Here is a 24382-nt window from a genome sequence, read left to right as displayed (position 1 = left end):
GAGTAGTTACTATAATACAAAAAAACAAAGTTGGAATTGACGTAAAAACACACACACAAATAGTCTACAATATTATTTATCAATTAATGGAAATATCTTGAATGCTTCAATTTGATCTTTGCACAGACTGTATTTTTTCACCAAAGTTCTGCCATGCATGATAATTTTAGGAATTAAGTCACAAGTACTCACATGATGAGACACTCAAAAGGGGCACATTTTTCAGTATTTCCACTGAGTTTTGCAATGAAAAGTTTTAAATTGCTTTGTGTAGTTGAAGACATGTACTGAATGAAAATCACAGTCATGGAGTTTTAATGTTGCGAAACAAGTTTTGCTAGAAACACAAGGTTGTAAAACCTGCGCTCTTCCAGAAAAAAATAATAACTTATCGTCTGATGATTAGGTCTGTTAGGTTACACACACCATAGGTATGTAAGCTCAAATGTTGGTAACGTACACAAATTAAACAACTATGATTTCAAATCAATCTATGTAGAGTTTGAAAGGTCAATATCTTTTTGTTTTTGTCATCGAGAACTTCATGAAGACATCAGGTAAGCAACATTTGAAGATATCTTTAAACTGGTCAGCTGTTTACAGTGTTAAGTGGGTCAGAGTGGGGTGCTGTTTGTAAAAACCCTGTGATCTGATATTCATGGTGGGAGGGACTATAAATAGCTGCAGTATATGTGTGCACTTAGGACCCCATTGGCTGCTAGTGTGAAAACTGCCAGGGGAGAACAGCCATTTTGCTTGAGGTAAACACTGAACACTGAAAAACATTTTACATGGTTAAATTAATGTGTCAATGCTATGGGTCTCTAACCTTGTGAGATGTACTTTTGTCATTTTACATTTCTGTGCTCTGATGTAGGAATTTGATTTCACTTTTGGTGTCTTTCCCGACACTTCTTCTGTTACATTGAGATTACTGTAACAAATGCTATCAAGTCAAATATATGTTGAAAAATCTTCATGCTTTTGCTTTGAGCTTTATGAAACATACTGTTTATTCTCTGGACATCTGCTTGAACAGTTATTGGGTTTGGTACAACAACTTGCAAAGGAATATTGATTATAAATATCCTGGATGTACTTGATGCAGCTAAAAGTATGCCTACTTCTATTTCTATCTTGACTGGAATGTATTGTTTCCTCAGGACTGCAAATGTTAATGTCACATGTATACATAAGTTATTGTTTGCTTATTGGATGTTTCCTTCAGAGCACCTTTATCTACACTGTTTTTCCCTGACAATCAGATGAGCTCTGAAACAGGAGATGACTTTTATCAGTCAGAGGATGACCTGGACGAAGATGAGGCGACGCAATTCATAATTGAACAGAGTCTGAATCAGTATAGAAAACTCAAAGGGTTGAATCCGAGGTTAGAATCTCATATGTTTTGATTAAGCTAAATGGAGAAAAATAAATACCGTACATGCCAACTTTCTTCTCAGTAAATAGATATTTTTAATATATAGTGAGATGAAATTCACCCCCAGATAGCTGAATTATTCCCTCTGTGAGCCTTTAAACATGAGTGGGCATGGACAATATTCTTTATTCCTAATCAGTGGCCTTCAAATAGGTTTCTAATTAACACTGGAAATGTGTGATGGATTGAATAGCTCTCTCAACACCCTCTTGACCTGTTATGGTAAGCCCTGCTGTGGGATCTGGAAGAGAGAAGGAAAAGAAAATCACCTTAGCTCAACAACCTCAAGGGACTCCTTTAAAGATTTCTCACAAGTGAGACAAAAAGAATCAGAAGAACTGTTCAACAGCAAATGATTACTCAGTGCTACAGAAAGACAAATAATTTGGAGGGACTATTTTTAATACAGATGGCCTAAATAAATAATACATAAATAAATGAGACAAGGATCCAAAATACAGCTGAGGAAATTGTTGGCTGTTTTTAGAGAAAGAGAGCAAATGTTGTCAGAACGGTTCAGTCAGTCATACAACATAAATCCAATTGAAAACTTGTGAAAATAATACATTTAGGACTTGCTTGTGCTTGTGCTTCCATTTTTAACACAAATTTTTTGGGGGGGATTTTATTTGAAACATTTACTGAGAAAATGTTGACACATACAATATTTATTGTACCAGCTGAATCTAAATTTAAATGCTCATTTGTATGTTTGCAATTACTTATTCACTAGTGATCTGAAGCCCAGCACAGACCCTGATGAGATTTTCAAAGCTATCAAGGAGGGTAAGCTCATCTTTTTTTTTTTTTTTACTTTTTAAGATCTTATTCAGAGAAACGTAAAACATCAGAAGTTCTGAATTTTCATATTTAGGGGATGAGATTGCACTGGATAGACTAGCAGAGCAACCTGAGACTCTGTCTAGAGTTGATGAGAGGGGATGGATCCCACTGCATGAGGCTGCAGTGCAGGATAACAAAAGAATACTGGAGATTATATTTTCAGGTGAGAACACAGCTAAAACATTTGACTGTAGAAAGCCTTATTTTCCAGTGTGTCTTACTTGTTGATTCACTTCTGGGTATTTTCTTCCAGCATCACCCCCGGGAGCAGCTCAGTGTCGCACTCTGAAGGGTGAGACACCGCTGTTTCTTGCTGTGGTTCATGGGCAGAGACAGAACGCCACATTCCTGTTACAGAATGGCTGCAGCCCAGATGTTCAAAATGATGAGCAGGACTCTCCATTGGTGGCAGGTATCAAACATCTGCTCATTTTACCATGCTAACCTTTGTCCTATTATTCTGACTGTTGTTTTTCCTCCCCTTCTCTTTGACTCAAAGCTATTCTAAATGACCAGTATGACTTAGCCACCCTTTTGCTTCGGTACAATGCCAAAGTAGACCAAACAGGACCACTAAACAGGACCGCTCTACATGAGTCTGCATTTTTGGGTTTGGAGAACTTTGTGTACTTGCTGTTGGAGTCGGGTGCCAATCCGAATGCACTTGATGTTAAAACGAAAACTCCACTTGCGTTGGCTGCACAGAACGGACATCTGAATGTGGTGGAGACTGTGTTGGAAAAAGGTAAATAAGGCGATGTATATTCCTTTTTGGCTTCCTGCGAAGCTTGTGAAGGGTAATGGTTGGCTAATTCAAAAGAAACAAATGCATAAGTCAAACTACATATCAATCATTTGCACAGACAAGATTTGTGAGAAATGCTTATATAACCTTCATCCTGCAAACACCAAGAAATCTCATTCTGCCTCTCTTGACTGCAAATAATAAGAGCCATAAAATCACAAATTACTTTTTCAATATGTGTCTTTATGGCGCCTATATTATATTTCAGGAGCCCATGTGAGGTCAGAGTCGGAGTCTGGTACTGTGTTATTTGATGCAGCAGCTTCAGGAAACCCTGATATCATCTCCTTGCTCCTGGACCACGGGGCAGATCCCAACCTTCCTCTTTACAGTGGGCACCTGCCAATTCATCGTGTGGCATACCATGGACACAGACTGTAAGGAATATCAAAATTCACTTTCTCGTTTTCCAGACAAGTTTCCAACTAATATTCAATATTAACACTAGACATTGACTCTAACAGGGCACTGGAAATCCTCATCCCAGTCACCAACCTACAGGCTATCAAAGAAAGTGGAATGAGTCCACTTCATTCTGCTGCTGCTGGAGGACATGTCCAGTGTTTAGAAATTCTGCTCAAATCTGGCTTCGACCCAAACTTTATGTTGCACCCAAGAGTGCGCCGCAGTTACGACGATGAGCGCAGGTCCGCCCTCTTTTTTGCAGTGTCCAACAACGACCTTCATTGCGCCCGCTTACTGCTAGAGGGTGGAGCAATGGTGAACCAGGATCCTGTCAAGTGCCTGCAGGTGGCCCTCAGACAGGGCAACTATGAACTTATCAACACCTTGCTAAAATACGGAGCAAATGTCAACTACTACTCCCGGGTCAACACCACTCACTTCCCCTCAGCTCTGCAATATGCCTTGAAGGATGAAGTTATGCTGAGGATGATTCTGAACCACGGTTATGATGTTATGCGCTGCTTTGACTGTCCATATGGGGACAGTTCTCATGACTACGCTCCTTGGACAACCTCAGTCATCAAAGACATGGTGGTGAGACACTTGCATGAAAGTAAGATTGGTAAAAGGAGACGGCTTTTTCAGATTGACATTTAAGTATCCAATGCCTTTTTAACCCTTCACAGTTCTGTGAGGTTATAACAGTGTCATGGTTGAAGCCCTTGTCCGGTCAGGTTGTGCGCATCATGCTGGACTACACTGACCATGTCTCATTCTGCCCTAAACTGAAAGAGACATTGCAGCAGCAGAAGCAGTGGTCAGAAATATGTCATATTCAAAGTGAGAACTTTTCTATCTATGATGGATGGATTATCTTTCTTTTTTTCTTTAACTTGTCAGAAAAGATGTGCCCTAAAGTGCACTCACTGCTTTTGTTTATTTTCTTTTTGACTGACAGGAAACACACGGAGCCTGAAGCACCTGTGTCGGTTGAGGATAAGGGAGCACCTCAGCCGTCTGCGCTTGAGAGCCCCAGTTTTTGTCAACTTCCTTCCTCTTCCTCCCAGACTGAAAGACTATCTACGTTTTAAGGAGTTTGATGTTTACAGTAGGGGGAGCATGGTTAACCTCTGAAGAAGACAAAGTCTAAGATGTTATTGATATCAGCATGTCTGATAAGTTCCTGTTAACATTTCTGCCATTTTACCATAATTAGATCTTATGACTAAAATCTTATAGAGTGATTCATTCCTTTTCATCAGTGTTGTTTTGGCTGGGGTTTCCTAAGGACAAAAAAGATCAATGCAGGCACAATACTATGTGCCTGCATTGAATACATCTGCTTTTATAGCACTACTCTGTGGTGGAAGGAAGAACTGCATTTGTGGAATAAATGTAAAGGTTTCGTTCACTTCCTACGTTGGTATTTACAGGTAGGCTTTAAGGGTAATTCATATTTCCCATATTCTCTCTGTTTTTTTATGTGAAAAAATACTTGTCTTTGTCATAAGGTGCCTCTGTTGTTTTATTTTTGTTAGTTTTTTTAGTATGCAGAGGTCTAATAACTGCCTGAAAAAAGGGGAGGAGCTGTGTTTACAATTTTAAACAGGCATATTTTTAATGGCACAACAAACCAAGCAATAACTAGCTTGATGTGCTCCCTGTTCATGTTATTGTTGTTGTTTTTTTTCATTTAAGTTAACACAAATAACGTATTTAACTTTAATTACATTTCAAGAACACCCGTTGGAATGTGCAGTTTGATGCATGCCAGTGTATTTTGTATTGTTTTTAGTTCTTATCAAGGTTGCAAAATTAAATTAAAACCAGCATATCATTTTTTGGTCTTCAACAATCATTTGAAAATGACAACTGCTTGCAGGGAATGTATAATGAGAAGTGGTGATGTCCATTTTAATCGTTGACTGAATTAAACGCCGACGGAAAGGACATGGGACTCATCATAAGTGTTGAAAAACAAGAGAAAGATTGAACTTAAAGACCCAGATAACTGGAAAACATCATTACAATGAATAATAATTGCTTGCAAACAGGAATTTATAAAATTTATAAATATATTGACTGTGGAGCATTTTGTAGCATCCAATGTTATAACTGAGTTTTGTAAAGTGTGAAAACTATTTTCACTTTCACATCCGTTCATCATGCTTCTCAAAACATCCATTCTTGCACTACCCCCTCTGGCCGTTAGGGGGTGTGGATTTTCTGGCATGTAAACAGTGACGGCAACGTTTTGCAGTGGTGGAGAAGAACGTGAACGTCATTTTTACAATGGCGGAGGCAGGGTGAAGAGGCGAGTGTGTGGAAAGCGGCGTCGTAATCGTCAGAGCTACAAAGCCTTTACCGAGCGCACGCTGCCCCAAAATGGCCCTGAACCCCAAGGCTGCGGGAAAGGCGGACTCAGAATGCGCGGAGACAGGCGAGCCGCTCCCGGAGGGTGGCGAAGCCGACAAGAATTCAGCCGCCACTTCGGCCACAGCCAACCAAAATGGCGATCAGCCTGGATGCAGAGACGGTGTAATGCCCGTACAAGAAGCCCCAGAACGGCGCAGGAGCGTGCTGGCGGACGCCCGGAGCTCCAGCAGGTCTCCCTTGCCGGCGCAGAGATCGAGCGAAGAGCTGCCACGGAAAAATTTCCAGATTCCGAGGAAGACGAGAGAACGGAAAGGTGTTGCCATGTAGCTGCTATTTTGAACGGAGCCTGTCCTGCTTTCATAATTCTAACTGCTGTTAGCCTGCTAGCTAGCTGTTGGGTTCCGCAGGTTTATTGAATTCTGCTGAAAAGATTCGTCCTATTTAGTCACATTCACATTCGATTACACACGGGTAGAACTGTTTGCAGACATAACGCTAGCGTTGGTGGGTAAGGCTCAGATTACCAGCGGGCAGCAGTGTTACGCCTGGAAGCTGAGCATCTGAGGAGTGACCATATGAAAGCAAACGTTGTTTGGGTTCTGCAGCTTTTCCGGGAACCGTGGTCCGCCTGAATGTGTGCTTCAGCGCGAATGTGTTGCAGCCATCACCTATCGACATGTGGGTGTCTCTTTGACCTCACTGAAGGGCATGGCTTAATCCACCCCATGAGTCAACCCAAACCCATTTCAAAGCCGGACTCCCCTTAATTCATCCGAACCCTGGTAACAGAGCGTCCCTCTTTCTAAGCACTTCATCACAGCATCCCTCTGTGCATTAGCCTGTACATGCAGCTTCCAGTGATGGCCCTCATCCTTTTGAAATGTGGAAGTCCACATAGCAAAGTGKGAACATTTTTTAAACGCCAATAGATGTTTATAAATGCAGAAGTTTAGAAGAAGTCTTTAGCGTGAAGTCACTTTAGATTCTGCTCTTGTAATATCTCCCTCTTTAAAAAATAAAACAATGTACATCTTTGAGCTTAAATGCAAAACTGGTGTACAGTGTGAGCTTGTCTTCATCTTTTTTTCATGTAATGAGAGTTTTGTATGATCTGTTACTCCACAGATGGAGGCATTGGGACTGCAAGTGTTTGCTTGCACTTGAATTGATATAGTGTGTCAATTAAGGCTGGTGTAAGGTTATAGATGCAGTTGATTCATAGTAACTGTTGCATGTTACTATGCAACAGTTTGAGGGTGAGTTGGAGATTTTCTGAACTAACTTCTTTTGATGAGATTAGTTTGAACACTCAAATGGATATTTGACTTGAGGTGTAAACCATGCAGAATCATAGATTTTACAATTTGCCATAATGAACAGGTTTATACTTTTCGTTTTGCTGTGTGGTTCATCGGATCTGGGCAATAATTTGAATTAAATCATACAGGAATCCTTGACTTTAATAGTTGATGTGATTTTATGTTAAAAATGTAGCACAGTCACACTGCAAAAACAATTTGGCCAGTCGCATAGAATATTTGCTATTTTAAATGTCCACGGTTTGTATCGATTTTCAGCTCATGTTCTGTTTGTTCTGTGTATTGTAACATGCTGTCCGGCACAGCTTACTATTGCACTGATTCACTTGTGAACATCTGTGTGCAGGTCTGTACCAGTTTTTGCCGCCTGACAGTCGGGAGTTCGAGGACCTTGTGAAGATCATCTCCTCCTTTTACTTGGACGCAACGTCGCGCGGGAGCTTCTCCTACTGTAAGGCCAGGCTGATTCACAACGAGCTGCTGGAGAAGGAGGTTGGTCAGAGTCCTCGCTCGCATAAAAACTTTAAATCGCTGCTTGCACGTGCATCGTCGTTTAGAGATTCGGTTTGCCGCGTGTTATTGAACTTCTCGCCTCATTTTTGTTGCCAGTTCATTGAGAAGCGGCGAGAAATGAAGCAGGAGGGGCGAACCGATCAAGAGCTTGCAGAGTCGTACTGCTTCCTTTTTCCAGACAAATCCAAGGTTAGTTTGCTTCGAAAGCTACAATCCAGTGGTTCGAAAAGTTACTAGAGGTGTTTGATTTCTTCCGGGGGCATCTGCTTACTTGTCTTAAAAAATCATGCAAAGCCTTACATGTTATTACCTCAGTTTTGGGCCTTCAAAATAATCCAATATGTCCAGATTTCTCATCTTAAATCTTAATTTTCATTTATTTACATATTAAATGTGTGCTTCCTTTGCTTCTTCAGTTGACTAATTTGTTGTTTTTGGCATGTTGTTTTTTTTTGTTTTTTTTTAGGGAATTAAAAATGGAAAAATAATAACATTCTTGTTACCTTATCCACTGCCATCTTCCTCTGAACACTTTGTATTTTACAAATATCAGTGTTGGCAAAAATGTGTTGATAACCATTATGATGGTTACACTATAGTTGCATACCAGAGCCAAAAACAAGGAGCGTGAGCCAGTGTAAGTTATTGTTAAGACATTATTAAGTTAACTTATTCAGTGTTTTTTAAGCATAATTTATAAAGGTCTTAAATTTAAATCGGAATGGTCCCGAAAAATTAAGTGAATTTCTCGTGGCATTTAAAAATAAATGTCCTCTTAAGGCACCTTACCATACGAACGGATCCATTTAATCTAAAAGTATTAAATAAAATCGGTCCAATTAATCAGATATTGGTCAGTTAGATAAAAAAAACTTTCTAAGTGTTGTTTTGTTTTTTCCATCCAGCTCCAGTGGATCTGTGAGAAGGGATTGTCAGTAGGACACTGCAGGATTACAACATTAGGAAATCCATCAGTGGGTAAGCTCTTCTCTTTTATTGTCCCGTTTGAGATAAAATGTGCTTGAACACTTGTAATGTTCCAGCAGCTGTTTTCAAAATGCAACAACAACAGATCTGCGTCAGTAGAAACGGAATGAATGACGTCTGTTAATTTTTCCAATGTTTTGTGGTAATGTTTTTTTTTGTGTTGTTTACTTCCAATGCAGGTGTTTATCTCTCTAAATACTCAGATTTATTACAAATAAATCCTTTGGAAGTGGGTTCGTTTGGAGATATGATCATCCTTAAAGTCATGAGGGTAAGGCCGACGTCGTTTTGTGTCGTTTTCCTCGCTCTTTATTAAACAGGTGAAGCTTCTAGCCCGTCGTTCTGTTTTACTTCTCAGGGACGAATAAAGCACATCCACGAGAACATGCCTAAGAACGCCATCGAACTTTCACCCAAGTTCGACTGTCACTTGTCCAAAAGTGCCAACAGGGTCACGTCTTTGCTGTCATATAGAGCTTTTGAGCTCACGCAGGTGAATGCCGGCTCATATTTTTTTATGCGCTTCTATTTTCTGCAATCGCTTTAGCTTCTCTAAAACTGCGTGTTTTTGCAGCAATATTTTTTCGAGTTTGCGTTCGATGAGATCAAACCGCGGCCCAGGCACGTGTGCCCCTACGCCGTGGTTTCCTTTCAGTACAAAGGCAAGGAGGTTGCAGCATCTCCTATGGCTGCACACAGGTACGTTATCCTGCAGGAAATGGTGACGCCCCGCAAGCATCTCTAGGAAGCTTGCTTGGCTTGTTTAATATCTGTTTCCATATATAAACATCCAGATTCTCTTTTGAACAGGTTCAACACTATTTCTCCTGAAGGAAGTAGAGGTATTTTTTATTTTTTTTTTAGTGACTCCATATTTCCAGTTTTTCCTGTTCAGCTATACAACAGTTTTACATCTAAATCTAACCCATGAATCTTAAAAGAAAAGCATGTTTGATGATTGTGAAGTTGGGCTCAGTATTTAGTGCAAAAAAAAATAAAAATCAGTTAGTCTGGTTTTTTTAGCGGCATATTCACCCACAGCTTTACGGTCATGTGGTTTTTGTTTCATTTCTGACTGTTTGACCTGTGACGCTGATGGTGTTGCAGGGAAGAGCTGCTACACAGTGTGGAGTGGCCCGCTGGTCAACAAGGGCCAGGAGTTATTCCCAGTCTGCTTACGGTCCTTTTCACGTCCCTACCTTCCTTTCAAATTGCAAGTATTCCTTTTCTCTGTTAATCATTAAAGCCTCTTTCAGCTGAACTTTAACGCTGCACATATTCTTACATGTGAGATGAAAAGAAATGTAAAAAAAGAATAAAATGCCTGCGTAACATGAGGAATCGCTGAGCGGTTACTGTTCTCTGCAGGCGTGAGAAGTTGGAGATGAATCAAGGCATGCAGCTGGATCAGGTGAAGAGGAAGATCCCTCCTTTTTTGTTTTCCTGGGACACCTACAGTATATCACGGGAAGGTCAGCAGCGCACACACGTTTACATCCATTGTCAAACTAGATGAGCTTTAGTTCAAATGCAGTGTGTGCTTTGTATAATTGAAAATAACTATAGATGAGCTGTGTGTCGTTTTGTCTGCAGTGATGAAGTGTGGGATGTCCTGCAGCCTGTTTGAGGTGGCAGAAGGAAAAGGTAAAGCAACCAGCGGCAGTCTGGCAGCACTGATCAACAAACTGGAGAGGGATCGAATGGTGAGATGTTTATCCATTACCCAGGCTTTTTATTTGAGACATAATCAACAGAATAAATAAAACGACTATTGATGCACCAAGTAATCTGCCAGCGATATAGATGGATTGGCTCAAATATTCATAAAAAAATAAATGGATGAAAACTGAAAATACACCTTTCCCAGTTTGTCGATGCATAAAGAAACATGTTCTCATTCATTTAAAAACAAACCGATCACTGGGGATACACTGAGAATTTGGGTTGTGACCAAAACAGAGCATTTGTAATGCCAATCTGAAACACTAAAGTCCAACCATTTAATTTGTTTATAGTCTTGCTAAAAAAATGATTTAGGTGCTTGTTTTCTGTCACATAAGGATGCGTTGTAATTCTTTTCAATACTTACAAATATCTTTGTAAATTTTCACTGACCAGAGACAACTGGTTTTCTGTTGAGAAAATTAAGACTTTATTTTACAAAGGTGTTTTTTTTCCCCCTGAAGATTAATGGTGAAAAAATATTTTGACATAAGATATTTCTGCTTTCATGCATGAATGGGGAGAATCTTGTAACCTTTTTATTTTTTGGCGTTTCATATAAAAGTAGCACATCTATACGGGACCTGGGAATGTTACTTTTCTTCATGCTGAATGTTAGTTCTCTTTACATTTGTTAAGAACAGAGTGGGTTTTTGGGTGGTCCTTGGAAAGAACATTTCAAGTCGGCCAAACTGGATTGTTTTATTTCAGTCTTCAAAGAAAAGTCAAAATCAGAGCTAGCTTTTAAAAATCTGATTGGTGCGTCTTTCAGAATGACCTTATAACCAATGTTCAGACAGGGAAATGCATTTGCTCCTCCCGGGTTTAAATTAATTAAATAAAAGTTGGCATTACTGTGTTTATTATTTTATAAGAAAACAGGCGTTGTGTAACAAAATGATCTGCTCGGTGTGTCCAGGTGCTGGTGAAGTCCTTGTTTGACAGGGGCTTCCTCTTCCTGTTGTCCTCAGCTCAGATGGTTGAGTCAAAAGGTACCGGAAAGATTTTCTGTGCTTTCCTCCTGTTCTCTAATAAATCTCTGTCAGCCGAACCACCTACTTGTTGCCTTCGGTGAGGGATCAGCTTTTAAAAAAGCTGCCGTTTGTTTTCCAGAGCGACGGGGGCGGATGGAGAAGAAGCTGCAAGCGTTATTCATCTTTCAGGAGTCCAGGATGGTAGTGAAGTATTGTAAGTCAAATTCTCTGTGAACGTGGCCTCTGAACAACCAGGATGTTTTGTGATGAGCTTTTATGACGCTCATAGCGTAACATCTCTGTAGTAACGTTCTTTCATGTAATTGTGACATTTTTCTGGGAAACCTTTCCTTCTGTTTATGAAGAAGATGTAGAGACTTTTAATTGCTCAACCTTTTCAGCTGTGCTAAGGTGCAGCTGGTAGAGCCGAGTCGGCCGCTGACCCTGACATCCACTCCTCTGTTGCAGCTTCAAGGCTGTCGGAGCCAGAGCCGCTGACGGTGGAGCCCCAGCCGGCCTTCCTGTCCACTATGGAGCCTTTTATTCCTGCACTACATTATGCCTTGTTTAAGCTGCGTCCGAACCCGGGCAAGGAGCTGAGTCTCGGGGTGGAACGGCAAGCCACAGATTACCTGACGCGCATCGAGTCGGGAACGGTGCGGCCTTTCATTCTGCCCGACTACAAAAACAGTTTTGACGAAAGGGCGAGCCCTCTCTCGGTGCCTAGACCTAAATTCAACATGGACGCCGTGCTACGGTCATACGTCCACAACTCGGCTAACTACTTTTTACCTCTGGGCAAGGCACGAGACACGATTGAACGAATAAAGAACCCTGCCCCCGTTCCTCCGCCTGTACCCCCACCTGCACCTGCACCTGCACCCGCACCTATTCCGGTTCCTGTTTGTGCTCCTCTTCCAGTCCCAGTGGAGTACAGCCCCGTTTCGGACTGGGGAGGCTCGGACCGAGGCTCGGACCGGGCAGAGAGGGTCTCCCTCGAGAAGCTCCCCCAGGAGAAAGTCCCTCCTGAAAGCGCCAAACGGAGGCAAGACGTGACGCATTCAAACGGCGCCCAGCTGCAGCCCAAGCCCCACATGGAGCCTCAGAAGGGGCGGCTGTCCCAGAGCGAGTACGATCACGACAAGATGAAACAGCTGCTGAAGCTGATCCAGCTACACAAGAAGAACCTGGTGCAGGAACCCGGCAAGGATCAGGAAAAGGATGGGAGCTGGGACGCCAACAACCTGAAAAGGAAGTTCGAAGGTGACGCTGGCGGCGGGATGAACAAACACCAACGCACGGATCACCTTAGCAACGGCGAACCCAGCAGAGGTGAGACAAGAGGCAGTCAAGTGTTTAGTTTCAATTTAATGGGTTAATAGTTTGTTTGACATGTAATTATGCATACTGCTTTCAAAGTCAGGTCTTCTGAAGGTCTGAAGATTTTATTTGCATGTTTATTTAGTTCTTATAAAATTTGAAAGCTCAATGTGCGTTTTTAGCAGATTCTGTTGAAAAATTCATGATTTCTAGAGACTCCCTAGAAGGGTTTCCTGGCTGAGAACGATTTGGGTTCATTTAGTTTATTTATTTATTTTTTTATTCAATCGACTGAATTACATAAGAGGAAACAAAATGTTCCACAGCTTTCTCAGCGGAGGTAGCTCTAAGTCAATTACACATCTGTGAAACCAACTTGTCCAGTTAGGAAGTGACACTCGGTGTGAATTAATTTCACCTGCTGTTGTGCAAATGGAAGAGGCCGCAGGTGGAAACAGCCAATTAGCAATTAGTGTTTGTCAAATGGTGACGACAGACCTTTTCTCATCCTTTCCAGCTGCCATCTTGCTCATGTTTATGTGTTGTCGGCGCGTTTACAGCTAGAGGCAGCATGAGATGGAGTCACTCAGGTAGCTCTGCTCATCTTGGATGGCACATCCAAAAAAAGATGAGAGCAAGGTTCACGTGAAGCACTCAGTCTGGAGACAGCGTGGAGTACGCTTTGCTGGCCGCAACATCCTCCAGCTTCACCAGTGGTGTTGTGAAGGGCCATTTCTTTGGAGGGACGCACCGTCCCCAGTGTGTGCTAGCTAGAAGTAGCCGGACTGCCCGTGTGCTGGTGCAGTGGGCCCTCATGCAGCAGCAGTTCCTGCATGATGAAGGCACTGCTTATTCGTTCCCCACACCTGATCCCGACAGAGTAGGAATGTCAAACTCATTTTCATTTCAGGAGGACACGTCGAAATTACGAATGTCCTCGAAGGGCCAGTTGTGGCGGCACGTATTGATAAAACCACCCTTTAGCAAACTAAAATATGTATAAATGGCTATCTCTTCATTAGATAAGTACCTCTTGAAATGAGATACAGAATATCTTTTCATATTTATGTAATTTGGCAGCATACAGATAAAACGGCTTTGATTTGATCAAGTGTTTAAGCACACTATCTTGAAAGTTGTATTTATGTCGTCATCTTAAGGGACGGATAAATACTTAAGCGGGCCGGACCTGGTCCCGGGGCCGTGAGTTTTACACATGTGCAATAGAACACTTGTGGTACATCGTGTTGCGTTCCGATGCTCTACTCCAGGTCTGGGAGGAGATCCCTCAGGAGAACATCAAAACATTGACCGCCACATCAGGAGCTCATCCAGGTGTTACAGTGAGGTCCTTCAGGCACATGGAGGCCACACACACACCCCCCCCCCACACACACACACAACTGAGCCTCGTTTTGACTGGGCTTAATGAATTTTTGCTGAAGCTGGTTCAGCCTCCGACCTGATTTCCCACTTTTATTTTGAGTGCATTTCTAAATCCAGACCTCCGTGGGATACATTGATCATTTTTGCTATTTCGTTCTTAAGGCACTCCACTATGTTACATATGCAGATTTCCCTCTGCATTATTTATTGCTAGGTTTGGATTTTATTTTAGTGTGTTTAGTGTTTTTTTTTGGGTTTTTTTAGCAGTGTAGTTTAGATTCCCAACAGAATAAAATAATTACACATCTGTCCTTCATGTTTACAATGAGGGATATAATTACTGAGCTCACAATATCAGAACCAGATTCAGTCTGATTTGTTTTTTCGTTTAGCTGGCCAGATGGACGACATCGGAGACGAGGCCGGACAGAGAGACAACCTGACGGCGGTGATGGAAAGCATGGGCATCTACGACACGGACCTGAGGAACCGCGGCAGCACGGACGCCGCGTCGACCAATGAGACGCAGCGCCTCCTCAAAATCCTCCTGGCAACGCTCAACAAAGCCATGGCTCAGAGCTCCATGACCGTCCTGGCGAACCACGGCGAATCGTCCAGCACTTCAGGAACGATGGAGTCCATTTTGTCCGATTCGGCCGCTGCGGTGCAAATAGACGCGGTTCCACAGACAAACTACACTGAGGTGAGCTCCAGTCAGCCGATTGAAGTGGCGTTTCAGCGTTAAAAAGTTTTTGTTTTGGATCTGGAACATGTTGTGTTTTCTGTTCAGGAGGATATGGACTGTAGTCCTGGGACTCCATTAAGCTCAGACTCGCCGATACAATCAGCTCCGCCCACAGACATTATATCTGGTGATGTTCCTGTCAGCGAAGGTAACTGAAAAAAAGAAGGTCCTAAAAAGTCTCTTCTCAGCCTGTAGAAGTCGTAAAGATGTTTAGGTTTCCCATTGTAGTTCTTCAGTTTTATTTAGGAGACAGTGATTCATATTTGAATGCTGTTGAGTTTTTTTTTTTTCCCAGGTAACTTAGAATATTTTTTTAATAGTGAAACCCCCCAGATAACAGTTGAAGCTGAACTTTTTGTTGTTTAACTGGGTAGGTAGGTACCAAACAAAGCATTGATTTGACTGATGTTTTTAGTTTTATATTGGCAAAGTAAGTGTTTCACGCATCATAAATTTGCACCCTGGATTTGACACAAACCAGTTGTTGAGCTCTTGTAAGAAAATATTTGAATCAGAAGGTTCATAATAGATTATGACAATTAAAGCATACTGACCAATGTACTTGCGTTGAACCTTTCAGGACATAGATCATAAAACGTTGTTTAAAAGAGAAACTAAAAACATGAAACATCAGTAAAAGCAGAAACTTCAGTAAAATAAATTTAAAAACGCATAACATTTTTAGTTGCTTTTCAAAAAACTGCTGTGGGCGACAATTTATTTGCAAACTCTTTTACAAAAAAGGCAACCAGAATCAATGCTGAAGCCAATTGTAGGTAAAATATACCCATTTCCTATTATAAGGATAAAAAGCCTTAATGGTGCTAAATTTCAGAAAAACTAATTATATACAACTCAAGTTAGATAAATGTGTAACCAATTAAAACTTTAGGAAGCTGTCAAAGTAAACTGGCGTCACCGTGACGAGTCCCCTCTCTGCTCTCCTGCAGACAAACCTCCGCCTCTCGCCGAGTCCAAGCCGGAGCCCGAGGCCGCGCCGCCGGCAGAAACCAGCCAGGAGCCCAAGACGCCTGCTGGCCTGGAAGTGAAAAGTTCTGCAGCTGCGTTGGTTGGAGATGAAGTTCCCTTCCTTCCCTCCATCAGCCTGGACACCATATTGAACCAGGAGATCCACAGCCTGGCCTCCGACATCAGAGACCTCATGCAGACTCGGCGCATCAGCTATGCCTCGCAGATTCCCTCGCGCCTGTCCCTGCGCCACTGCTGGCAGCCCAGCAGCTGCTTCTCAGACTATGTTGTCCCCCACGTCCTCCCCGTGTCTGTCGAGGGACACGTGGAAGCGCTCTGTGAAAAGATGGACAAGTTGATCCCCGCTCCACCTGCTTCCCCCAAGGTCACCGCTCCACCCCCTCCTGTGACGACTTCTAGTCTTACAACCCCGGCCCCCACGGCTGTCCAGGCTTCCAAAGCGAAAGCGGAGCTCCCCGCTTCAAAGGCCGACGGCAGTAAGACGAGCTGCGTCAGCAACGAGACGACGTCCGTCAAGGCCAAAACGGAGGCGTCCTCTCCGGATCTGGGCGGAGGGCTTTACTCCCCCTCTCATACCACAGCAGACTCTCCTGAATCAAATGCTCAGTCGGCCGGCGTTGCTCCGGACGGCGGGTCAACCTTGCTCAGCGGGAGCCTCATCGGGCAGCTCAAACCCGAGGTTTTCACCAGCCTGGTGGAGATCTTCAAGGACGTGACGAAGAACACGGTTAAATTTTACATCTACTCTGGGGAAGAAGGCGAGGACGGCACCATCTGCAAGGAGATTAAGGTACAAGCTGGAGGGACTTTTCACTGATGAGGCGATTCTGCATTTTCCATTATTATTACAGTTGGAGACGCACCAATCAGGCTGTCTTTGCCTGATGCATATTTTCTGTTAGTGCTGAGCTGCTGATTGTTATCAATTATATTTTTCCCTCTACGGATAAAACCTAAATATAGAAGTGATTTGATTAGGGCTGCAGCCAATGATTATTTTATCAATAATTCTGACGCTTATTCTGATGAATAATCAGATTTAAAAAAATGGAAACATTCTGCAGATTTTTCCTTTAGCCATATATGCTTTTTAGCAAAAGTATACATTTGCAGCTAAAAAATATATTTCTATCAACATGTGAAGAGCACAGCCCTCCCTGACTGACTTATCAAAACTACACAACATGTGGAGCTCTGGGCAGAACTTATTTATAGAAAAGTTTTTTTTTTTTAAATCTTAAATGCAAAATGTTTATAAATACTTTTTTATTTTTTTATTTATTTATTTTTTTTACATTTTTGGTTTAATTACTGTTCTGAGTTTGGTGTTCTTTCAGTAAATTGGTTTTATTGAGTCTGTACATGCCAGTTGACAATCAATTACTATATTAGATTATTTTAATAATTGATACGTCACTATAAATCTGGTTAATCATTTCAGCCCTGTATTTATTTTCTGAAGATCATCACCATTTATGCGGCACAATATATGTCCTTAACTTTAATCAGATTTTTATTAACATATACCATTGATTTGTGTGTTTGCAGACTGAAATAGTGAAACATCTTCAGATTGCTCCTGTCAAAATGCATCTACTCTGAATCAATCAGCTTTGTGCTTTCTTTAGAAGTTTTTTCCAGATAGATGTAACTGTTATTGTTCTAATTATACTCAGATTCTGTGATAATTTGCTGCATTTCACTGGTTAAWMWAAAAAAAAAAAAAAAAAAAAAAAAAARCTGGKCTTTAGAGTTTTTAAATGACAATTTCTATTTCTAACTATACACCTTTTCTATTTCCTAAGAAAAAAAAAATCTCCAGATGATTTTAGTTGCATTCCTAATTTAATTGATGCAATGTTTGCATATTTCTCCATATCTTAATTAATTCCCGAGCCTCTGCTGCAGTCTGCACACGCGGATGTTTACAAATGAAGTGCATATGTCTGAAGCGCAGGCAGGATTCTTCCTGTTTTCCTGTCTCGGTGCTGTACTTTGTGTATCTGTCACTCATTGTTGAAGGTGTAACGGAGGAGAACAGTCATTTTGTCTTTCTGCCTCTAACAAGACGTCTCTCCTGTCTGTCACAAAGGAGTACTTGAAAAGTCTCGGCAACAGCGAGTGCAGCCCGCAGACGTTTCTAGAAAACAGTGGAAGTTTGGACAAGCTCCTCATCATCATCAGGAACGAGGACATCGCTGCACACGTGCACAAGGTTCAGTAGTTTTCCCCTCATGCTGCCTGTCTTCCACTTCCCAGTCTTTATCTCTGTGTTCACTGCAATACTTGCGCCTAAACGTAAACGCGCAGTAAAAAAGCGATGCTGTCCAAGCTCCTGGAGCAAACATCCATGACAATGACATTACAGCCTCAAGTGATGAAAGCTGCGTGACTTTTATTTTCGGATTATTCTGAAAATGAACATGACTCGTCTCGCTGCAGATTCCAGCTCTGGTGTCCCTGAAGAAGCTGCCTTCAGTGAGCTTTGCTGGAGTGGACTCTCTGGACGACGTGAAGAACCACACGTACAACGAGCTGTTTGTGTCGGGGGGCTTTATGGTGTCTGACGAGTTCGTCCTAAACCCTGATCTGATCACGCAGGGTAGGTCTGGCTCTTTATCGCAGGAGCAAAGAAGCAGAATGAGAACGTTGAGGCTGGATTTTTTTTTTTTATTTAAATTTTTTTTTTTTTATGTTTGCACTCGGTTATGAAATCTACTTGACCAGGTCCACCGCTTTCATTCGTCCTTGTTTGTATGAAAGGCTGTATCGAAATAAAACTGTGTGTAATTACTACATCAGAGCCTCAGCTGCAGCCAGCATGGGCTTTTTGAAATCAATTTAGAAGAAATGAAGGCTGCTGGTTTTGGGCGCCACAAATGTTTGTGACAAAGCTTTACATGCCCAGACTCCTTAGATGTTGTTTATTGGCACCCATTTTGTAAATGATACAGTAGAGTAATTACTTTTGATCAAGTTTTAAATGCAAGATTTTATGTGTAGATATTTTCTGTGAAGCAGACCTCTTTATTAGGCTGGAAGTGATCAGTTTGCGTTTGGGCTGAGAATTTTTAGTCAATTCAAAATTCGATTGCAACTTCCACGGCCACAGTGGGAATATAGATACATTTTCACGACACCCACACACAAATGATACTCTCGCAAAAATTTTGGACAAAATTAAAATTTCATGTCCTTTGCCTATCATTAACAAAATACTGCTGACATTGTTCACCTCTTCTGTAGCTAAAACTAAATTCTTAGCAATCTGTCTGCTGCCTCTCATTTATGTCTAGACAAGTGTCAATATCATTCTTTTTCATGATTAAGAACAAACATGCAGGACGCCGTGCATCAGATAATGCGCCGTTACTGCTTTGTAAGTTTCCAAGGCAATAGTTGCCATGCCTCGCTTTAGATCTTTACTACCTGCTGGGTTTGTTGTGTTTTAGTCTGCAGGGATTGTCTGTTGAGTGAAAAGCCTTTCAGATGGGGAAATTAAAGCTAGAGAAAAGTTCACAGCAGTGACGCTAATGAATGCGGATGTCTTTGCTTGCTCTGTGTAGACCGTTTGCAGGGGCTGCTCAAGTTCTTGGAGGAACAGAGCACTCCTGAACATCCCTGGCAGTGGAAGGTTCACTGCAAGTCCCAGAAGAAGCTTAAAGAGCTGGGCAGGTCAGTATGGAGCTCATGAACCACAGCAGTGGCACACAACTCTGCCTTTCTTTCTTTATTTATTTTTTCTCTTTTTAGTCTGTCACCGAAGGGAAGCAACTTAATCATCAAATACTAACCCAGAGTGACAGAATAAAGATAACAATTATCCTTGCCATTTTTTTGTTTGCATTTTTTCCATTTAACAAAGAAATTCTCTTACAACAAAACATTGTCCTCTGTAATTTACACCCACCTGTTTCAGGGACTAAGATTTTTCTTCAGTAGCAATTTGGATCTTTGCAGAGATGCAAAGAAACACTTTTCCTCCAGTTCATACTTATGTTCTCATTCATAACTTTTAGACATCTTTTGGAACCATAATGTTTTCAACCCTGAACATTAATTGAGCTTCATAAAAATATTCCGATTCTTCAGTTTCAGTGCAATGTCTTGATAAACGAGTTGATGGAAGAACAGGATATTCTGCTTTGGTGCCGACTCTTGTTAACCGTTGATGTTTGAAAGGATTGTCCATCCCTGTGGTTTCTCATGTACTGCTCTCTCTTTAAGGCTAAACGCCAACGCCATGGGTCTCTTGAACCTTTTAACGACTTACCAGAAGAAGCACCTGGTGGAGTTCCTCCCGTATCATGAGTGTGACACTCAGTCCCGCCAGGCTCCGGACCTGGAATGCCTCATCAAGCTCCAAGCTCAGCACACACAACAACGGCACCTGATCTTCCTCACAGGTATCACAACCTTTTTCTGCTCTCGCCATTTTGTCTTTCTCTCCCCAGTCACAGTTTGGAAATCAACCAACTGATCGATGGTCAAAAATCAAACAAAGAATTTCTCCCTTTATTTTACATTCATCAAAGCTAAGACTGAATCACATTTCCTGTGATTTTTACAAGTTCCTTCCCGCCATTTATCCATCGGCACTTAATAAATAAGTTAGTTTAAATGGTTAAATATTTTCATACCCAAAAGACAGTCCTCCAAGCAGCATGAAGAGTGGTCATTGATTTAGGTAGTTTTCAGTCCTGCAGCACAATGTACTGCTCAGGCTATCTGACTGACAAATGTTTTATCGAGTTCATAAAATATTAGGTTAAGTATGCTAATCTTCAAACACATTTGAAGTAAAATGACAAGATTCCTGCTTTACTTCAGTACGTCCAAACATTACATTGTTTGTACGACAAAATTAATCATACTTCGTCAGGTTTAATGCAATCTTTTAAAATCACCAACACGTTTCTTCTCATTTAAAGTAATGCTAACATTTTTGGAGCGATCCAGCAAGAGTTCCAGTAGAGGGAGCTAGAGATTATGATGCGAGTTCCAAAGTCAGACTCTCCAAGGTCTCATGAATAAAGATGAACGTCAAAATACCAGAGCAGACATGCAAAAAGCTGTTTGGTAGTTGTTGTAAGGCATCAACTGACTGCATGCAATTTTGTGCTCTTTATTTTTAGTTTATTTAAATTCAGATTATCTTTGCGACATAAATGTAGATATTACATTTCTCTATTTCTGTGGTATGTAATATTTGTACCTCTACCCTAGAACCTGCAGCGAATTTTCGTTTGTGTGTTTTAGTTCTTAGAAAAGTAACTGGAGTCAGAAGGCGAGACCTTCATGAAAACAGGACAGAAAGGGCCTGTTTGGTGCATCTTTAGTTTTGATCTTTTTTACTAGTGTTATAAGATTCACTCAAAGCAAATGTGGATTTTTTTTGTTTTTGTTTTTCTTGTTTGAACAGAAAGGCCATTCGAAATGTTCCTGCAGTACTCTAGAAACGGAATAGTGATCGCGAGCATCGACGATGTTATGAGCGGTTTCCACAGTCTGATTGGATCCATTAATCAGAATGAGCTTCCTACACCACCTTCCACTGGTGAGTATCATCAACAGGAACATTAAGCACAAAAAACCCCACAGATTCCAGTTTTCCTCATTTGTTTTCATTCCTTCACGGCTTTATGTTTCTCCCTCTCTCTCTGCCCTCCCCTGTTCTCCCAGTAGTGAATGATGAGTGTGTGGAGGCGGAGGACATGTCATTAGACTCCGATGATGGCGAGCCACCAACCATGTCTGATCCCCTAGAACAGGTTGAGGCTAAGAATAAGCCTGAGCTGCTGCCTCAGTTGGAGAAGGAAGACTTTCGCCCTCCACTCCCAGACCTGCCGACAACCCCTGATAGAACGTCGGCACTCGAATCCAGCTCTCTCAAAACGGCCATCTCCCAGTTCAAAGCTACCAACCAGATCGGCTTGGCCTGCTCAGACATCGGCAGCTTGTCACCAGGAGGTTTTCCTGTCAACACCCACCAGAGTTTCCTGTGCCCCTCTGCTTCCTGGTCATCCTACAGCGGTTCCTCCAGCTATGTGGCGTCTCCAGCTTATCCCGCCTCGCCCTGTAGCAGCACCCAGGAGCAAGAGTACCGCCCCCCATCCACCACCGCTCCCGCGCTTCCGACTCCGCCCGTCATGGCCATGGTGGGACCTCTCGCAAACCTGGCTTCCCTGCCCTTGGAAGTCAAACCTCCACCTCCTCCTCCCTTCATGATGCAGGGGCAGCCGTACGGGTCAGATGCCGGCGGAGCGATCTCAGCCGGCGCCTCCCTGCTCGTCAGCGCTTTACCTTACAAAGACCACAGTGACACGGCCCAGCCCGGGTACCTGGGGGCCATTCCTAAAAATGCTGGTGGGACCCCCACGCAGCACGACAGGATACTCAGTGGATCTGGGGAAAGCATTTGGGGTTCGACGGGGACGAGCGCCTGTGAGACTGCTTGCAGCCAGGGTGCTATAACGTCCAGGTCAGCGGACCCCAGCGGCGTCCCAAAAACAGGTGAGATCCCTGTGGGAAGCACACCTGGCGCCCAGGGGTGTAGAACTCAGGGGAACGGCGCTGAGGGCCTTGGAACTCCAGTGGGCATTCTCCCAGTGGCCACCAGAGGGGGCTCTGTACCCAGACCTAAGCTTCCTCCACATCCAGTGGGGGGTTTGGGTTATGGCAGTATAGGTGGCATTCCTGGACATATGGACCACGGACCTATGCGGGGGGCCTTGGTTCCTGGTCATCTAGGGGGCTTCAGAGGCAGAGGGGTCCCTCCGGTAGGAATCTGGCCTCGGGCAGGACGAGGACAGGAACTAGGGGATGGGAGTGGAACTGGGCCCTGCCCTTGGGTTTACCCATCAGGTAGGGGTGGGCCACAAAATTACTACACAGACTACACATACACTCATAACTACGCCCCTGAATAGACAATCATCTGGATGAAAGGGGCAATGCAAACAGCATAAACCAGAGACAGAACTGGCTGAATGTATATATTTCCTTGTCATAAAAGCATTGATTTAAAGCGATAAATATTAATTCTGGTTTTCTACATTAATAAAAGTTGATACAGGCAGTGCCAGGTGTCCTACTGTTGTGAAAACTGTCTGTACACTCTTTCCGTGTGATCTATTTGAGACCCCGTTCAAACCACTATATTTATATTTGCCAACAAATGTTTATGGCCTTCCAGTTTCTCAGAATTGACCACACTATTTCTGTTCATTCTGGTTTTTGAAACGGTTTCTGAACAAAGGGGGAACGGCTGGTATTTTTTTAAAGAAAAACAAAATGAAGTGAATGAAATCTCACTTTTGCTGGTTTGGTTTTGTTTTGTTTTTTTTATTTGACATTTGTTTGTCCAAAATGCTATTAAAAATAAAACATTTCAAATCCTGTTTGTGTGATGGGTTTGACGGTGTCAATCAAACCATTAAAAAAAGAAAAATACCTTCTGTCTCATTGTCATTTTACTCAAAAATGTGGATTTGATTTAGAAATTAACAACTTAACATTGAAAAATTGAAGTAAAACTGTAAAAACTAGGCTTAAATGGGTTTCAGACAATTATTTTTCAGATAAAAACCTTTGAATAGTGAAGGGAAAAATGTCTTAACATATAAAGGCACCTTTCCAGATCTATATTCTCCTGCAGTGTGAGCTGTGTGTTGAGCAGTTTGTTAGAAGTGCAGCACTGAAACGGTTTGAGACTCCATGCTGAGTGCTTCTGGCTCAGCCCTATCACCACTGAAAGAGTAATTACGATGGTTGACGTTTGTCCAGTAAGGACGGGAGGGTCTTTGATCGCTTCACACGATCTCGTGTTTTATAGAAATAAACACCAGAGGGCGCAATTTTCCGCTAAATGTAAGAAACCGCCCATTTCTGGAAAGTGTTGTCAATACCAGAATAACCAGGAAAATTCTATTAAACCATTAATGCTGCTGCTGGTAAATCCACCCATCACACACACGCACACACACACAAATATCCATGTTTGCTACATCCCACTCTACACTTTGGAAATACTTTGTTTTATACAATACAAGTTTTCCAGGGCATTAGTCACCTAAAACTTTTAGGTGACTAATGCACCTAAAAGTTTTAGGTGCATTAGTCACCTAAAAGAACCCACCACAGATTGTTGTTGGAGGGAAAAAAAAAATTATGTAGCGCAAACTAAATTAACCACATGCTCTATATTTTCAAGAAAAATAATTTCAGTTGAACCTAATACAAAAAAAAACTTGTATATGTTTTTTGTATTGGGCACATTTTTTTAAAAAAATGACAGTATTATGTAAAGTCAACTTTTTTTAGCTTTACATCATATTATCTCCTCATTACACATACCAGGAGTGTGGGTTTGATACTTTCATGCATGTTTGGTGAAAGAATGACTCCCTTGGCAGTCATTCTGTTTGCAGAATGGCTTGATCTCACTAGTTTGCTGCCTTTTCCACGAAAGGCCTCCTCACACCTGTAGTTTCCAAGCTGAGCTTCCGCCTCACAGAGCACGCTTCCCGCGCCTCACAGAGCACGCTTCCCGCGCTA

General features: G+C 42.1%; 2 protein-coding genes across 4 annotated transcripts; both read left to right on the top strand.

Moving 5' to 3' along the window:
- The first annotated feature begins 46 nt into the window (after nucleotides 1–46).
- On the top strand, nucleotides 47–5333 carry asb14b (ankyrin repeat and SOCS box containing 14b). Of its 2 annotated transcripts, none has more exons than XM_008413938.2 (10): nucleotides 47–761; nucleotides 1229–1390; nucleotides 2175–2227; nucleotides 2316–2447; nucleotides 2538–2696; nucleotides 2784–3029; nucleotides 3298–3466; nucleotides 3554–4088; nucleotides 4181–4334; nucleotides 4453–5333. In XM_008413938.2, exons 1-10 carry the CDS (start codon nucleotides 691–693, stop codon nucleotides 4626–4628), a joined length of 1857 nt encoding a protein of 618 aa, XP_008412160.1. In that variant the 5' UTR covers nucleotides 47–690; the 3' UTR covers nucleotides 4629–5333. The 2 variants fall into 2 exon arrangements, with proteins under 2 accessions (XP_008412160.1, XP_008412161.1); XM_008413939.2 differs by having other exon boundaries at nucleotides 730–761; nucleotides 1266–1390.
- Nucleotides 5334–5751: 418 nt separating this feature from the next.
- tasorb (transcription activation suppressor b) lies at nucleotides 5752–23279 on the top strand. 2 transcript variants are annotated; one of them, XM_017305914.1, is made up of 23 exons: nucleotides 5752–6183; nucleotides 7536–7681; nucleotides 7799–7891; nucleotides 8608–8680; nucleotides 8869–8960; nucleotides 9048–9182; nucleotides 9264–9388; nucleotides 9500–9531; nucleotides 9797–9902; nucleotides 10058–10161; nucleotides 10283–10392; nucleotides 11331–11403; nucleotides 11525–11599; nucleotides 11854–12717; nucleotides 14484–14794; nucleotides 14882–14984; nucleotides 15787–16616; nucleotides 17919–18041; nucleotides 18269–18428; nucleotides 19393–19501; nucleotides 20054–20232; nucleotides 21249–21383; nucleotides 21512–23279. In XM_017305914.1, exons 1-23 carry the CDS (start codon nucleotides 5880–5882, stop codon nucleotides 22753–22755), a joined length of 5526 nt encoding a protein of 1841 aa, XP_017161403.1. In that variant the 5' UTR covers nucleotides 5752–5879; the 3' UTR covers nucleotides 22756–23279. The 2 variants fall into 2 exon arrangements, with proteins under 2 accessions (XP_017161403.1, XP_008412162.1); XM_008413940.2 differs by having other exon boundaries at nucleotides 21509–23279.
- The last annotated feature ends 1103 nt before the right edge of the window (nucleotides 23280–24382 follow it).

This window comes from Poecilia reticulata, linkage group LG7 (genome assembly GCF_000633615.1).
Source record: "Poecilia reticulata strain Guanapo linkage group LG7, Guppy_female_1.0+MT, whole genome shotgun sequence".
Classification (NCBI taxonomy): Eukaryota; Metazoa; Chordata; class Actinopteri; order Cyprinodontiformes; family Poeciliidae; genus Poecilia; species Poecilia reticulata.
The sequence above is the reverse complement of the archived record's forward strand: the minus strand, read 5'-3'. Positions and strand labels throughout refer to the sequence as shown.